At 36.1% G+C, this 18,120-nt stretch overlaps 1 protein-coding gene across 2 annotated transcripts in view; it reads right to left on the bottom strand.

Moving 5' to 3' along the window:
• Positions 1-18,120, bottom strand: part of NCKAP1 (NCK associated protein 1) — a 105,779-nt gene that overhangs the window by 20,099 nt on the left and 67,560 nt on the right. For both annotated transcript variants that reach the window (XM_024979807.2, XM_024979808.2), the window contains 7 exons: positions 17,335-17,467; positions 14,622-14,741; positions 13,836-13,975; positions 13,212-13,343; positions 10,025-10,243; positions 9,708-9,838; positions 9,372-9,469 (listed from right to left, as the gene is read on the bottom strand). In XM_024979807.2, the coding sequence (XP_024835575.1) occupies positions 9,372-9,469; positions 9,708-9,838; positions 10,025-10,243; positions 13,212-13,343; positions 13,836-13,975; positions 14,622-14,741; positions 17,335-17,467 (973 nt within the window). The remainder of the gene's footprint in view (positions 1-9,371; positions 9,470-9,707; positions 9,839-10,024; positions 10,244-13,211; positions 13,344-13,835; positions 13,976-14,621; positions 14,742-17,334; positions 17,468-18,120) is intronic.

The raw sequence follows: 18,120 nt of genomic DNA, 5'->3' as shown, positions 1-18,120 counted from the left end.
CTGCTCTCTCTGAGGCCAATTCAATACTTGTCTCATCAGTCAATACACACTCAAATATATGCCCAAGCTCGACAGTGTTCATACATCTTGAACATAATATCATGTATCAGTGAATCACAGACAGCATTGAGTTTTAAATGCACCATTATTTTATGTGTCATTAAGAAAAAAACTCTAATAATTAAACTGACACAATATTTTCTAATCATATAAGACACATATAATTTCAGAAATACTAATATAGGGTAATTTTGTTTCAGAATCAATAAAACAAAATAGTATATATTTAAATAGATACGGTGATCATTTTTAACTTCCTCTACTAGGCAATTTACAAACAATCCCATTTACCCTGATCCAAATGAGGGAGGTGACAGTCCACAATTTCACAACTGAGAAAACTAAGGCTCAGAGAGGTTAGGTAACTTGCCCAAAGTTACAGATATTAAACAGTGGAATTTGAATTCAGGTATGTCTGATTTTAAAATCCATGTTCTTAAACTCTAAAGAAATGGTTGTTGATCTTCAGCGTGCATCAGAATGATCTGGAGGACTTGCTGGGCTCCAACCCCACAGGTCCTAATTTAGCAGGTCTTAGGAAGAACCAAAAATTGTGCGTTTTTAATTAAGATTCAAAGCAAGGCTGCCTCTGCTGATCTGGATACCATACTTTAAAAACAATCAGCATAAAGTATTTAATTGCACATTACTCTTGAAAAGCTAATGATGTCTCTTCCTGACAAAGTATAGTTTATATAAATTTCTTCTCTCTCTCAATTGCATCCTGAAACAGAGTTTTCTATATATTTAAAGCCATGATGAATGATTATCTCTGACAAAGGGCCCCAAAGCTGGAAAACTAATACTAGGAATTGTAACTAAATGATATGGAACAACCTGAGATTAATCAAGTGAAACAAATCAAGACTACTAAAAAAAAAATGCTGGTTTTCTGTTCTAAAGTGTTGAATTCTTGGCACAATTCATATTTAAATTTCTTACTTCATTTGAAAAAAAACACCTTCTAGGACTCTGAAGAACTACAGAAGAAATGATCTGTAAAATGTCAAAACAATTCTTCTAGCAGGACTGGAAGAAGAAATTGACTTGATGGGCACAACTCCAAATACCCCAAGAATTTTAGTAGGAATGCAGACTGGTTTTCTTCTACAGAAAGTAATAAATGCGTTTTATCATTAGTACACATGCGTAGTGTTGACTATGTCTCTGACATGATTTATTCACAACCATTAAATATAGAGGGGCTTCCCTGGTGGCTCAGCTGGTAAAGAATCCACCTGCAATGTGGGAGCCCTGGGTTGGAAAGATCTCCTGGAGAAGGGAACGGCTACCCACGTTAGTATTCTAGCGAAGAATTCCATGGACTGTATAGTCCATGGGGTCGCAGAGTCAGACATGACTGAGCGACTTCCACATTAAATACAAAGAAACTTTTCCTTAAATTTATTTTATTGGCCCACAAACTTTTTCTGAAACAAAAAGGTCCTCAGCTAAAACAGAAACTAAAAGTCAATTAATGTTCACTTAAAGATAAAAAGAAGATGCAGCCACATAATATTTATGTCAGTTTAAATATAAAAAAAAAGAAAATGAAAGCTAAAAAGTTACAGAACTATCTTAAAAATATTACAATCTCCCAAAACAATGTACTCATTAATTTCAAAAAAGATTAAAATGCTATATTGGCACCAATATGCTTTAACGTGCAGAGTGTGAGTTAACAATCTTTTCCAAAGAATATCTGATAATATCAGAAAGTAATGTAAATATTCATACTCTTTGATTCACTATCTGTAATTTTTCCTATAAAAATGTTCAAACAAGTATGTAAACCTCATGAAATGCTGATTAAATGTAGAAAAATCTCTATATATGTCTAAACTCTGCTTCTTCCAAAAATCCACTGAAATGAGGAAAAAAATTAAAAAGGCATAAATCTACAATAACAAAGGAAACAATAGAGGAAACAAGACCTAATGAGACAGCCCAACAAATTTCTAGAAGACGAAACCTGGAGCAAAGAATATGTAGAGGTGAGAAATTTGAGTAGTTAAGTTCTTTTAAGGGAGATAAAGCACAGAAGGCAAGTTAATGGAAGCCTTGGAACCTAGGGAGGGCTCAGAAATTGTAGGCAGTGGCATAGAAAGGAAGACTTCGATTTGATAACAAGAGGGTCATTATATGCCTGTCTGGGGCATCTTCCACACCCAACTTCTCAAGTGATGCTGACAAGAGGACGCTACATTCAGGAATATCAGGTAAAGAAGGTGAAAGACAAATTAAGCAGGATTCCTTTCCACTCCCACTTTGGGTAGGCTTTGTCTTGGGTTTTGATTATAGAGCTCCTTGCTCCACAAGACCACCAAGACTACAGCTGGATCTTACAAATCTTACTTCTAAATTAGCAAATGTCTTCACATCAAAAGTGGCTTCCAGGGGCACTTCCCTGGTGGTGTAGTGATAAGGATTCCAGGTTCTACTGCAGGGGGCACAAGTTGGATCCCTAGTTGGGGAACTAAGGTCTAGAAATAAACACCTCACTGTCTTTTTAGCTCTTCTTTAGAAGATGTCTGTCTTCCTTCCTTTCTTCCTACCTCTATCTAGCTCCATTTTTAAAAAAAAGTTGTCCTTAAGGTAAGAACTGACCTAAATAATCTAGCCTACCCGTACTGGAAGCAAAAATCTGTGTTATTTCTATTAATATAATTTTATAAACTCAGTATTCTAAGCAAAGTAATTTTACAGGACACTGAAAATGCCAAAATAAAATTAGAATCAGCACTGATAAACAAGTACGAGGAGATTTATCTCAATAAAATACAACAGTGTAAAACAAACTGAACTTGTCTATATGAAACACCATTATATTATGACCATAATATTTCTTATAGAATAAAATATAAGAATACACACTAAGTAGGCCTCAGTACACCGAGGCTGAGAAAACAAAGTTATGAATAATACCTCCAGTTCTTAATAATACACAAGTGGTTACATTCACAGAAATCTGAATTACAACTTGGGATTGGTAAGAATGATCTCTAAGAAAACCACTGTAAAGTGCTGTGCAATTCCAGATAACTAAATCCTTAGGACTAGCTTTGTTTTGCAGAAATCTAAATGATAACGGGCACAATGCTGGAAATGTAAAGCTTTCATATTTATGGCTGACCACATTAAGAACGCTTCTGAAAAATGCTTAACTAAATCATGATTTAGTGCTGAGAAGCAAAAAAATAAAAATATAAAGCTCCTAAACAGCAAAACATAACCATGTAGTTTTTCTAAAAGTCTTACAATTAATAAAATATGCAAGGTTTTATGAAGGTAAACTGAAAACTTATGTCAAGTAAGGAAAATCACAAAGAAGATTACTAAAATCAGAAGTTTTAAAGAAAAAAAGTTTTAGTATTATAAACCATCTTGGTTTTGGGGTATATTACATTTAATGAGAAACCCAAGTTAACTCACACTGATATATCTCCAAAGATAATAAATCTAAACTCTTACCCAAAAAGTTTCTTTTGACTAGCTTTTAAACTCAGGTTTAATACTATCAAATATCTGAAAAAGAACCCAGCCAAGAAATAACACGCGAGTCAGAAAACCCATAGTATTCAAAAAGAAGTCAACATTATTTATAGTATTATTACATGAACTTTAAATTTTAATATCTAAGAAAATACTGTCACTCCGAGATATAAAAGAGAAATGTTAAAACATCAGCTTTTACCATTTAAAGAATAAGAATATACTTGATAACATTAACAATTAAGGACATAGCTAAGACAGTTAAGTTTATAAAAAGATTACTAAGAGACCATGAGAAAAATCTGAACTCAAAAAAGATCCAAAAATAATGAACAATAACAAGAAAAATTATGAAAATAATAAAGGTCTAAAAAACAGTATCATACAAAATATAAGATGTGGAAAACCAAATAAACAAAAGGGACCTAATTAAACTTAAAAGCTTTTGCAGGGCAAAGGAAACTATTAATAAACAAGATTAAAAGACAACCCTCAGAATGGGCGGAAATGGGAGAAAAAACCCTGCAAATAAAACAACTGACAAAAGATTCATCTCCAAAATATATAAGCAGCTCATACAGCTCAATATCAGAAAAACAAACAGCCCAATCAAAAAATGGGCAGAAGACCTTAACAGACTTTTCTCTGACATACAGATGGCCAATAAACCATCTGTATGTCTTGTATATACTAAGATTAACAGATGCTCAACGTGACTCATTTTTAGAGAATACAAATCAAAACGACAATGAGGTATCACCTCACACCAGTCAGAATGGCCATCATCAAAAAATCTATGAATAATAAATGCTGGAGAGATGTGGAGAAAAGGGAACCCTCCTACACCATTGGTGGGAATGTTACACTGATACAGCCATTATGGAGAACAGCATGGAGATTCCTTAAAAACAAACAAACAGGAATAAATCTACTATGATCCAGCAATCCCACCACTGGGCATATACCCTGAGAAAATCACAATTCTGAAGACACATGTACTCCAATGTTCACTGCAGCACTATTTACAGAATAGTCAGGACATGGATGCAACCTAGATGTCCATCAACAGATGAATAGATAACGAGGTAGTACATACATCCAATGGAATATTACTCAGCCATAAAAAAGAATGCATTTGAGTCATATCCAGTGAGGCAGATGAACCTAGCATCTATTTTACAGAGTGAAGTAAGTAATAAAGAGAAAAACAAATATTGTATATTAATGCACAAATAGGGAATCTAGAAAAGTGGTTTTGATGAACCTATTTGCAGGTAAGGAATGGAGACTCAGATGTAGAGAAGGGACTTGCGGATGAGAGTCCGCAAGGAGAGAGTAGGATGAATGGAGAAAGTAGCGACATACATACACTGTCATTTACTAAACAGATAGCTGGTGAGAAGTTGCTAAGAACACAGGGAGCCCAGCCTGGCACTTTGTGATGACCCAGAGGATGGGATGGTAGGAGGAGAGGAAGGCTTAAAAGAGGGGGTGTATGTATAATTAAGGCTGATTTGTGTCCTTGTACAGCAGAAACCAACACAACATTATAAACCAATTTTCCTTCAAATAAAAAATAAATAAAAAAAAAAGTCAATCTGAAAGGACAACATACATTTGTTATGGCTTCCCTGGTAGCTCAGCTGGTTAACAATCTGCCTGGAATGCAGGAGACCCCAGTTTGATTTCTGGGTCAGGAAGATCCCCTGGAGAAGGGATCAGCTACCCACTCCAGTATTCCCGGGCTTTCCTGGTGGCTCAGATGGTCCCCTGCAAAGCGGGGGCCTGGGTTTGATCCTTGGGTCGGGAAGATCCCCTGGAGAAGGGAACAGCTACCCATTCCAGTATTCTTGCCTAGAGAATCCCATGGACAGAGGAGCCTGGTGGGCTATAGTCCATGGGGTTGCAAAGAGTTGGACACCAATGAGTGACTTTCATGTCATACATTTGTTAAAACCCACAAGATGCACAAATCAAGACAGAACCCTAATGTAAATTTGGGACTTCAGGTGATGATAGTATGTCAATGTAGGTTCACTGATGATGACAATATGTACCCACTCTGATAGAGGATGTTGATAACGGCGAAGGTTATGCACATGTGAAGCAGGGCATGTATGGAAAATCTCTGCACCTTCTGTTCAATTTTGCTGTGAACATAAAATGTTCTAAAAATAAAGTCTATCTTATAAAAGGTCCATCTAGTCAAAGCTATGGTTTTTCCAGGAGTTATGTATGGAAGTGAGAGTTGGACCATAAAGAAGGCTGAGCACTGAAGAACTGATGCTTTCGAACTGTGGTGCTGGAGAAGACTCTTGAGAGTCCCGCGGACTGCAAGGAGATCAAACCAGTCCATCCTAAAGGAGATCACCCTGAAAATATACACTGGAAGGACTGATGCTGAAGCTGAAGCTCCAAACTTTGGCCACCTGATATGAAGAATCGACTCACTGGAAAAGACCCTGATGCTGGGAAAGACTGAAGGCAGGAGGAGAAGGGGTGAGATGTTGAGATGGCATCACCGACACAATGGACATGAGTTTGCGTAAACTCTGGGAGATAGTGAAGGACAGCGAAGCCTGGCGTGCTGCAGTTCATGGGGTCGCAAGGAGATAGACACAACTTAGTGACTGAACAACAACCTTGTAAAAAAACACAGATGTGGAAGCCATGGTTCAAGTTACTGTAGGAAAACAAAAGAGGGGAGTGAAGGGGAGGGGGGAGGAAGGAGGAGGAAGAAGGGTTAAGAGAAAGGGAAAAAAAAAAGGTATCTGATTCCAAGTTGAAAACAGCATGGTATTATAGCTACATAAAGTGCTGATGCTACACATTATCTAGTAAGTACAGTGTCCAGGGTAAGTAAGTGCACTCTCACTAATCAGATCTGTAGTTGAAGTTGAAGTTTATTCTCAGTTCTAGGCATTATTCTCTATAAGCAACACCAACAAGAGAATTTGTGACAGAAGAGAGTGAGACTAGAAGAGAAATGCAATATATTAAAAACTGCTTTAAACATGTGAAGGGTCATCTTATTACAGGCAGTCTCTACGTCTTGAGGTAACAGTAAGGGCCAATCAAAAATTACTATTTAGATATGAAAGTGAAAGTGAAGTCGCTCAGTTTTGTCCAACTCTTTGCAACCCCATAGACTGTAGCCTACCAGGCTCCTCCGTCCATGGGATTTTCCAGACAAGAGTACTGGAGTGGGTTGCCACTGCCTTCTCCAGGGGATCTTCCCCACCCAGGGATTGAACCCAGGTCTCCCTCATTGTAGGCAGATGCTTTACCAGCTGAGCCACCAGGGAAGTTTAGATATAAACATAAATAGAAATATAGAGTAATTGATGAGATTGCCTCATTTTCAAGATCAACTCACCCACCTAGAAAAATGTATGTTTCTGCACTAGCTAAGAGTAGGTTAGGTGATTGCTAAGATCTCTTTCATGTTTTGAGACAGTGGAGCACAGTACTAGTATAAGCTCTGGAGTCAGGGCGACTCTATATATAGATCAAATTTATTTAGTTATATATTAAGCGTGTCAGCTTGGACAAGTTAATCTTTCTTGGTTTTACTTTTCTAATCTATAAAATAGGGACAATACCAGTTTTAAGGATTTAAAGGAGTTAATAAAATACATGTAAAGAGCTTAGAAAAGTCCTAGAATACAGTAAAAAATCAGGAAAGCTACCTGTTTTTATTTTTGAACCCAACAAATATTTACCAAGCACCTCTATCTGCTGGACATTAATTTAGCACCAAGGTTTTAAGAGAGTTTTTAATTAAGTTTTTATTCTAGTGAAAGTGACATAAGATGCATGACATGAAAGGTCACAAATAAAGCTAGATTAAAAGAACAGAAAGTAATGGTTGCTATTTTTAAAAGTGTGGTCAAGAAAGGATATTCTGATAACTGAAAAATATATGAATGTTACATAGATACATAGATACATAAGACAGTATCTCAGGGAACAGTACTTTGAGATGACACAACAGCAAGTAGGCCAGCTGGGATGAAGAGTGAAAAAATGTGAGAAAAAGTGGAAGGCCAGATCCTCTTGGCACCTGACAACACTGTTAAGGACATCAGATGCCTTCAACTCTCACAGGTATGTATAGGCCAATTTTTATTATCACATCATACTGCTTAACCTGCCACATTAAATGGCAGAGAAACAATAAAAACACTAACAGTTCTGGAAGTGTCTGAAACAAACAACAGTTAGCAAAAGCTAAATAACTGGACCATAATTCTGCAATGATCTCATCCTGAGAGGAGCAGAAGAAAGTAGACTGGGATGACAGATGTGCTGCCAGAGAACAGGAGGATGGAAAAGAGATCATGAATTTACAGAGGGATTAGTCTAATAAGTAAGAATTACACTGTTTGTAAAGCAAGCAAAGCACCAAAACTAGAAGTGCAATGTTTGTGTATTTAAAACTATATAAGGTATGATATCTGTGCATTTAAAATCCACATTATAAAATAACTAAAGGCTGATTTCTAGCCAAGAATTGCAGATCTTTCTTTTAAAGAAGTGAGAGGATAATGACATGATGAATACTAAAATATTTACTCAGTTCTTATTCTAAGTCAGGGACTATGCTGAGTACCTAAGCAGCTGAAACTTATCACTTAAAGTGATTCTCAACCCAAAGTCAAAGCTCTTAAGTGACAGGACCAAAATCCATGATAGCCTGACTTGAAAGATTGCGTTCTTAACCACTGAGTAATACTGCCTCTCCTTTTAGTTATACTGAGTCTTGCTCTCTACTCACTCAGCAAAACATTAATCTTGCAGGAATTGACTTCACCTGTCTATTTGCCCAATTTTCAGTAAATCAGATGACCTCATTTAGACTTCTCGGGTGCTACACCTGAAATGCCAGCTACTTATTAATCCTATACACCATATTCTTAAGTAATTTAAAATAGAAGGCACAAGTAACCACCAAAAAACTTTCACAAAGAAAAAGCCGTATTTTTAAACGTGTCTTTCCTATTTTGTCTGTAAATTCAAAAATTTTGGTGGCACAAATTTAAATTCTTTAAAAAACTAGATAGCTGTTCCATAGACTCATTCAGTATAAACCACTTTAGCCCTGAGATCTTTTTACAAGACTTCTAGAATTACTTAAAACATTGCTTCAGCTCTTTCACATGTTTATTAAAATGCTATGCACATTTTTCATCCAGTTTAAAAGGCACAAGATAATTTAAAAGACTGGCTAATAATAATAATAAAAAAACAAACAAACAGTGGGAGGTGGGAGGGAAGTTCAAGAGGGAGGGGACAAAGGTATACCTATGAATGATTCATGTTGATGTGTGGCAGAAACCAACACAGTATTATAAAGCAATTATCCTCCAATTAAAAATAAATAAGTTTTTAAAAAGCAAAAAAAAAACAATAAACCTAACAATGTTTATATTGGAATCTGTGGAAAGTAATACATTCAAACTACAAATTTAAACAGATGACTGGCTGGAACTTTGAACATGGTTATTGGAAGAAAGGCATCACAATACAACAGAATGAAGACGACTAACAGTCAAGAAATTTGAGTTTCAGTCTCCTTTAGCCAGTCAATTCACCTCTCTAGGCTTTCTGCTTTATCATTTGTAAAACAGAAGCAAATGAAGATGCTACTGAAAGAACTTGCTAGCTCTGTAATTTTGCATAATTTATAAATTTCATATAAATTCATATAGTTTCATTTCATGACAACTTTATGTCAGGTTAAAATAATTAACACTCTAGGTTTGTTTGTTCACATTTTTGAAATATTTTAAAGCTCAAATCAATAAAAACTGTATTACCTTAAGTTCAGCAACTTGTGATGAAATATGCCACATAAGACTTTCACTTAGGAACTTCATACCATATGGGCCAAGCAGCTCCGATAATGATCTCATTTCTGAAAGGAAATGGAATTAATTTTATACTTTGACCAAAAAAAAAAAATTTAAGAAGCAAATTATTAATTGAAAACTCTAAGAAAAGTCTCTAGAATAAGAAAGAACATAAAGGCCTAGGTAAGTCTAAAATTAATTTTTGATTATCCATATAATTGAATGAAAATAGTCATAATGGAATCAAAACCCAAAAGAATCAAGGTTTCTTCATTCTCTAAAATATGCCAGAGTATTATTCACCTGATATGTCAGAATATTCCTCTGCATTAAATGTTAATTCATTTTCCGTAGGTAAGTTCACAAATGCTTTCATTGCAGGGAAATAAGCTATATGACCATTGCTGACTTGTCTTAACAAAGTTTCCAAATACCTAAGGAGAAGAGTAAATTTGCAACTGGAGAATTTAATTAAAAATTTATTAAGGTATACATTACTGCATATAATTTTAAAGTTAACTAATAACATGAACAAGCATTAATCCATTTAAAATACTTTTGTAAGTCATTCATTACAAAGAAACTTTTTATCATTCCAAATTTCTGAATATGTTTCTTACCAATTTGTGTACAGACTTGTAATGGTTGGTTCTCCATGACTGTCTAAATGTTGTGTTTGTTGAAGAAGAACATTATTAAATACTCTTGTAATATCAATTTGCACATAGTTTTCTATTGACTGGAGTACAGTCATGTATGCTCTTACACTTGTTAGAAGCTCTGATGGTTTTGCAATTTCCTGTGTGGCTTGATTATACATAGTCATTCCAACAATTGACCTGGAGCGGGGATGGTAGAAAAAATTAAAAAGCTCTAATTCTTGTATTTCTGTAAATAGGCCATTCAATCTACAATTCATGAAATTACTACTATCATTAACTTCCAAAGCAACAACTTTAAAAAAGAATATACCTAGTAGACATACAGGAATGAAATGGGGATGCAAGTGATTAAAAAAATACTAAGGGCATCAGCAATAAAAATGATTTAAGAAGAAAGAGGGTTTTAAATATTCCTTTAACATGATATGTGGTCTCCAGCAAGTAAATGGACTATTCAAGTCTACAGCTTGAATTCCTTTAGCACTGTTACACACCAGTAGTTTTTAGGTCTTAAATATATTACCTACAGTCTTCATATTTAATAACCCTGCTATGCAGTTATCACCATCATTTCATAGAGGAAAGAACAAACCTGAGGTGCAGAACTCAAGTAAACTGATCAAGGTCACTTTGGAAGTGCATGCATGCGTGTGTGCCAAGTCGCTTCAGTTGTGTCTGCCTCTTTGCCACCCTATGGACAGCAGCCCGCCAGGCTCCTCTGTCCGTGGGATTCTCCAGGCAAGAATACTGGAAGTGGGTTGCCATGCTCTCCTCCAGGGGATCTTCCTGACCCCAGGGTCCGAACCTGTGTTTCCTGTGGTTCCTTCATTGCAGGTGGATTCTTTACTGCTGAGCTACCAGGGAAACCCTAAAATTCCCTAATCATTAGATTTATAAAGATCTTAGACTTGAATCTGTAAGGATAAATTCATAAAGACAACAGACAAACCCCATGACTAGTAACAGTCCCAGAAGAACAACTCAAGATGAAAACTGCTGTCCTTGTACACAGCCACTAAGTCTTTACGATTGTGTGCAAGTGATCAGCAAAAATCAATCAACTAATACTCACAAGCTATTTGTTCTGGCATAAAAATATTTCCCAGGTAAACAAGTATACAGCCTTGCCTTGAACCTGATCACTAAGTAGATGTTTGATAAAAAGAACATCTGCTTCTCTGTGGATTAACGGACCAACTGTTTACAGAAGGAAAACAAGGGAGCTGTAAACTGAACCCTACCTTCCATACAACACTGTACCAATCCACCGAGCCGAGAGTGCTAAGTATCAGAAGCGTAATGTCCTATGGTCTAAATGCTGAAGCAGTTTTGGTTTCACTGTCAGGATGCCTTCCTTACTAAAGAAGAGCAAGAGACTCTGCTCAACACCAGACTGATGCTCAACACCAAGCAACTGATGACTTGACACTCAATTTACTGCCTATTTACATATTCTATTTTCTTCTATAGTTGTTGCAGCTCTGAGTTTTATACAGTTTTATTATTACTCATATTTCTTCACACAATATTACACATAAGGCACAAATACTTGTTAGTGACCACAACCTTTAGCCAAACCTTTTGAAAGTCCTTTGGCAAAATTTCTTTCATAAATTGCTCTAAGGCCTTTAAGAAAAATGTATTGAATCAATCAATATTTTCTTTAATAAATAAATGTGTAACTTTAGAAAAAAGCTGAAGCAACATTTACAAAATTTCTGACTTGTTACATAAAATATCAAGAAACATAACTTATTAAACTAATTAGAATTGAGTGCCTCACGGGTCTAGAATTCTATTGGCATAACAGCATACTTTGGAGTTCACAAGAGTTTCGTGTTCATCCAACCCTGAGGTTTTCACACATTTGACTGTGACCTGCTATACGATATGTGGCTAACATCACCAACTCAGTACACACAAATATATACCTAACTGAAAAGTTCTGTGAAACAATATTTCTACTTACTACATGCAATGCACTGAGTTTTTCCCCTATTTCTGCTTCCTTCTTTCCTTTCCTCCCTTTTTTCTTTCTTTAAATGTTCACTACAACTTTCTAAACTGATTCCATGATCCTACTGGGCTGCCACCTGCCAGCTGACGTATACCAATTTGCTCCAATCTTCTCCTTTTTCTTAGCATATTAAAAAGCAGAGACACTGCTTTGCCAACAAAGGTCCACATAGTCAAAGATATGGTTTTTCCAGTAGTCATGTATGGATGTGAGAGTTGGACCATAAAGAAGGTTGAAAGTGAAAATCGCTCAGTCATGTCCGACTCTTTGCAATCCCATAGACTATACAGTCCATGGAATTCTCCAGGCCAGAATACTGGAGTGAGTAGCAGTTCCCTTCTCCAGGGGATCTTCCCAACCCAGGGATCGAACCCAGGTCTCCCGCACTGCAAGCGGATTCTTTACCAGCTGAGCCATAAAGGAAGCAAAGAGGGCTAAGCGCCAAAGAATTGATGCTTTTGAACTGCAGTGCTGGAGAAGACTCTTGAGAGTCCTTGGACTGCAAGGAGATCAAACCAGTCAATCCTGAAAGAAATCAACCCTGAATATTCACTGGAAGGACTGATGCTAGAGCTGAAGCTCAAGAAGCTCTAATACTTTGGCCACCTAATGTGAAGAGCTGACTCATTAGACAAGACCTTGACACTGGTAAAGACTGAAGGCAGGAGGAGAAGGGGACGACAAAGGATGAGATGGTTGGATGACATCACCGTCTCAATGGATGAGAGTTTGAGCAAGCTCAGAGAGTTTGGTGATGGACAGGGAAGCCTGGTGTGCTACATTCCATGGGGTCGCAAAGATTTGGACACGACTGAGCGACTGAACTGAACTGAACTGAACTGTCCTTTTTCTTACAGGGAAGTTAAGGCTCACAAAGATTAACTAGCCTCTCCGGTGTTACAACGAGTTAATAAGTGTGGGATAAGACTGGGTAATTTAAGTAATTCCCAGTTCACTATTCTTCATACTTACCAGTTATTTTTTTCATACTACAATTTTACTAATTTATATACCATTTCTACTAATGCTTTCCCTCATAAAAGTAAAGACTGCATAGATATGAAGAATAAATTAAAAAAACTCATTAATCTAATCAACAAACAAAAAACAGTTTATATTCTTTCTTACTTAGTAAAGCGGATTTCCAGATGAGAAGTCAAATATTCTCGTGGGGTAAAGGTATGTTCCCAAACCACCATGTTTGGTACATAATTTATAGAGAAACACAACTCGGAAAGTGCAGTGTGCAACTTATCAAGGCTGAAAAACATTAATAAACAGTAAAGAAAAAAATTAACATCTCATAATAGCAATATGAAATTAATTTCATATCAGAATAGTAATGGCAAAATTCAACTTTTCCTCTCTTAAACTGACATGTTCAATATATAACAAGATGCCAAAATAGTGTCAGACATCTAATTTCAAATAAACTGAAATTACAGATTGCTTATAGTATACCCCCTCCAAATTTTTAGACAGATTCTTGGCCTTCAATATTCAACATATTAAAAAAATGACATCTATTACATGTATTTTCTTCAAAAATCCAAAATAAGTACTTTTGGATTAAATAAGCACTAACTGGCTAATCAAGTTCACAAATGTCAAAAAACATTAACAACTGGGAAATGAAGAATTTACAATTACTAGCATTTCCTCAGTACTAATGCCATACAAAAATGGAAAAACAAAAACCAAAAAACCTCTTCTACCTGTAACAAAAAGATACAGTAATAGTGGATGGCTTACTTGGTCACGACCAGCCTGTTTTTCCTCATGCTTTCAACTCCTGGTTTTTCCCTTTCAGGTTCCCCTTTCTTACCAGTCTGTTTCTTTGACTTCTTATTCACTGCTTGACTGATGGTTTTGGCACAATGCTTGGGCAATAACTAAATTTAAAAATAAATGAAATCATACATACCAATTACTCCGAAAACATTAACTACTGAAACAAACCTTAGCTAAACCCAGACTATGCGGCAAATATACTAGCACTAAGAACAGAGGTAATAAGTGAGACGCAGCATTTACCTAGCCAGCTTGGAGAGCCCATTCAGCTTGGAAAACACAGAAACAGGGAAATCTTGTGTGAAGAGACATTTCATAGAGGTAGTTATATCAAAGCTACAGTTCAAGGACAAATTAAAAAAATACCAGGCAGCGAGGAATAACATTTTACTGAAAGGAAAATGGCCTATGAAGACCAAAACTATGATAGAACACAATGTGCTCTGAACCTCATCAGAATGACTCAGTAGTGGAGCATAAAATGCTGGGGAGAGATGTTCGAGCTACCTTGGGAAGGGACTTGAATGCCAAGCTAGAGGCTGGATTTTAAACCATAACCCTAAAGACAGTGGGACATTTCTTAAAAACCTAACAACAGAGCTTCATAATAAGAGGTAATGAGATTTACTGAGAATTTGAGGATAAGATTAAAAACGGGAAAAAAAAAAAAAAAAAACCCAGCTAAGAGATGGTTTTCTTGCCTTCAAGACAATTTTCCCATCTGTAAGGAAACATTTAAATTATTACCTGGTCACTAAGAGTACACTGTTCTGTGCAAATATCAGTGATGAGATTTCGAGCTTGTTTGGCCATTTCATCAAGGAACATATTACATAAGGAAAGACTGCGATCTCCAATATGATGTCTCTGTTAAAGAAAAATAGTAACAAAAACAATAAAAATTATAACAAAGTAATTTGAATTAACAAATCTAGACAAACCTAGAAAGCATATTAAAAAGCAGAGACATTACTTTGCCAACAAAGGTCCATCTAGTCAAAGCTATGGTTTTTCCAGCAGGCATGTATGGATGTGAGAGTTGGACCATAAAAAAAGCTGAGTGCCAAAGAACTGATGCTTTTGAACTGTGGTGTTGGAAAAGACCTTGAGAGTCCAGTCAGTCCTAAAGGAAATCAGTCCTGAATATTCACTGGAAGGACTGATGCTGAAGCTGAAACTCCAATCCTTTGGCCACCTGATGCAAAGAACTGACTCACTGGAAAAGATCCTGATGCTGCGTAAGACTGAAGGCAGGAGAAGGGGACAACAGAGGATGAGATGGTTGGATGGCATCATGGACTCGATGGACATGAGTTTGAGCAAGCTCCGGGAGTTGGTGATGGATAGGGAAGCCTGACGTGCTGCAGTCCATGCAGTCACAAAGAGTCGGACACAACTGAGCGACTGAACTAATTTGAATTAAAAGTTTTTAAATAAACATAGAAAATAAGGTTCAAGTCTATCCTACATAAGAAGTGAAGATGGGAGATGTTATAGATCTCTTTTATCTCTTATAAAAACTAACCTACCATAGACATTTGGATTTTGTTTAACCAAATTCCGACTCCTGAAAGATAATACATCCCTTCTTCCTGAAAAAAAGGACTTGAACTAGCATTGCTTCAAACTTACTAATTTATTTAAAATGCAGATCTGACTTCACTACTTCTCTTCAATGGCTCAAAAATGCTGAGACTGGAAAGCAAAACAACTAGAGTATAACTCGGGCTCTGTGCTGCGAACAGGATAATGGCAGATGCAGAGACCACATAGGAGGCAGTAACAATCATCCAGGCAAAAGATAATGGGGCTTCTTCAAAGGTAAGAAGAGGCAGGAGTCTGAATACTTATGTAAGAGTAGAGCCAAAAACAGAAAAGGTTTCAAGTTGGGGTAGATGTGGAAAAATTAATGATTCTATTCTGGACATGTTACACTTCAGATGGCTAAAAATACCTAGGTTGCAGTACAGAGAAAATCTAACTTGAAAGGAAAGATCTGGGCTGCAGATATAGATTTAGGAGCCACTAGCATAAACAAGGGAGAAGGCAATGGCACCCCACTCCAGTGCTCTTGCCTGGAAAATCCCATGGACGGAGCAGCCTGGTAGGCTGCAGTCCATGGGGTCGCTGAGGGTCAGACACGACTGAGCGACTTCCCTTTCACTTTTCACTTTCATGCATTGGAGAAGGAAATGGCAACCCACTCCAGTACTCTTGCCTGGAGAATCCCAGGGACGGGGGAGCCTGGTGGGCTGCCGTCTATAGGGTCGCACAGAGTCGGACACGACTGAAGCAACTTAGCAGTAACAATTCGTAAAGATAATAATAATGCTACTGCTCTTTGTAAGTTTCTTTTCTATAAGTTCTGTAGTTCTAAGTAAAAGGATTCAACACTAAGCTATTTTTTTTTTTGAGGGGTGCAGAAATTTATTAGAATCCAAGACATGTCCTTTGGGGTTTATACATGTCATAATCATTTTTTTTTCATTTCTTATATGATATTATACATGTTTCAATGCCATTCTCCCAAATCATCCCACCCTCTCCCTCCTGCAAAGTCCAAAAGACTGTTCTATACATCTGTCTCTCTTTTGCTCTCTCACATACAGGGTTATCGTTACCGTCTTTCTAAATTCCATATATATGCATTAGTATACTGTATTGGTGTTTTTCTTTCTGGCTTACTTCACTCTGTATAATAGGCTCCAGTTTCATCCACCTCATTAATACTACTTAATTTTAATATATACTTACTATACTCACTAAGAGTTATTTTTCTTCTTGGACGATTAGAAGAAATACTGAGAGTACATTTTTGATAGATACTTGGTATGTGCAAAACTACAGAGTACTTTAATTACTCAGTAACTGTGTGTGCCAGTATGTGAATTCTTACAAACACCGGCAAATCTCAATTTTACTTACTGTATCTATTATATTAACAAGTCAGTGAAATTCTTCTTTGAAATGCTTATATTTAGCCAGCAATGTCTCCATTCAATTTGCAAGTATTTTCAATGAGCATTTCAGAGAAAACTAAGCATATAAAAATCACTCATTATACGTAACTTTACCATAATATTAATGCCTGACTCACTATTTATTTTAATAAAGGTTAATTTCAAGTGGCTTTATGCCTGGGAAATCCCATGGACAGAGAAGCCTGACGGGCCACAGTCAATGGGGTATCAAAAGAATCAGACACGACTGAATGACTAAATAACAAGTGATTTTGTGATGTGTTCTTAGAAACATGTATCTGTATTTATCCAATCATTTAAATAAATATTACATCATATGCCTAATCAAGCATTCTTCTGACTCTGCACAGAGATACATTAGGTGGGCAAGTAGGTTAGGTAATTATGACTTTGTGAGTCTTTGTGAAATTTGGTCAGCTGTATGCTTGGAGTAGCTTATTCTGCATACTATATTAATCCCAATACTACTCTGAAATTACCTCTTCTGGACACAGTTCATGTGTGCAACTCATAAAATGAGTGCAAAGTAGTGGAAATGCAATTGAGTATCTTGATTGAGAGGGTAACTCCAAACACTGCTGAAACATCTTCTCAAAAGCACGACTATAAAAACTATAAGGAAACAAATTAAAAATCAGAATCATAATTTTTATAGTTAGTTTAATTTGATTCAAGTAAATGAAAATTACCAACTGTAGCATTTATTCTCGTAGGAAAAGTTATTTTTCCAAAGAGTTCTCTTACATATTAATAACCATTTCAGAGTTATAAAATATTATTTCTATAACATTAACGCATTTAAAAATAAAAGTTAAAGAGAAAATAAACCATATCTATGGCATTTGAATATATACCACTCGAACCTTACAGCATCAAAAGTCATCAAAGCTGAGTCACTATCAATTGTAAGAAATACCATTATTTTATGTACCACTAAGAAAAATATTGTCAATTAAACAATAATACACCATCAACTTTAAATTATTACCAGATTGAAGAGATGTTAAATCTAAAAGAGTATGAGGTGATAAAATATAGATTTAATACACTTCGAATAATAAAACAAACAGAAGTAGTAAACATGTCTTTATTTTGGATGTGACAAAGTAAGAATGTGGTTAAGACCAAGTATGAATATAAATTAATTAAATGACTGAAAATTTGCAAGTTTTAAACATTATTCAAAGTGCCTTATTTCCAGGAAAGAGAAGAGGAATTTATTTTTTTCTTTTTGAAGTTAATTTATTTGGCTGTACTGGTTCTTA

This window comes from Bos taurus, chromosome 2 (assembly GCF_002263795.3).
Source record: "Bos taurus isolate L1 Dominette 01449 registration number 42190680 breed Hereford chromosome 2, ARS-UCD2.0, whole genome shotgun sequence".
Classification (NCBI taxonomy): domain Eukaryota; kingdom Metazoa; phylum Chordata; class Mammalia; order Artiodactyla; family Bovidae; genus Bos; species Bos taurus.
Note: the sequence above shows the minus strand (reverse complement) of the source record. Positions and strands in the feature narration are given on the sequence as shown.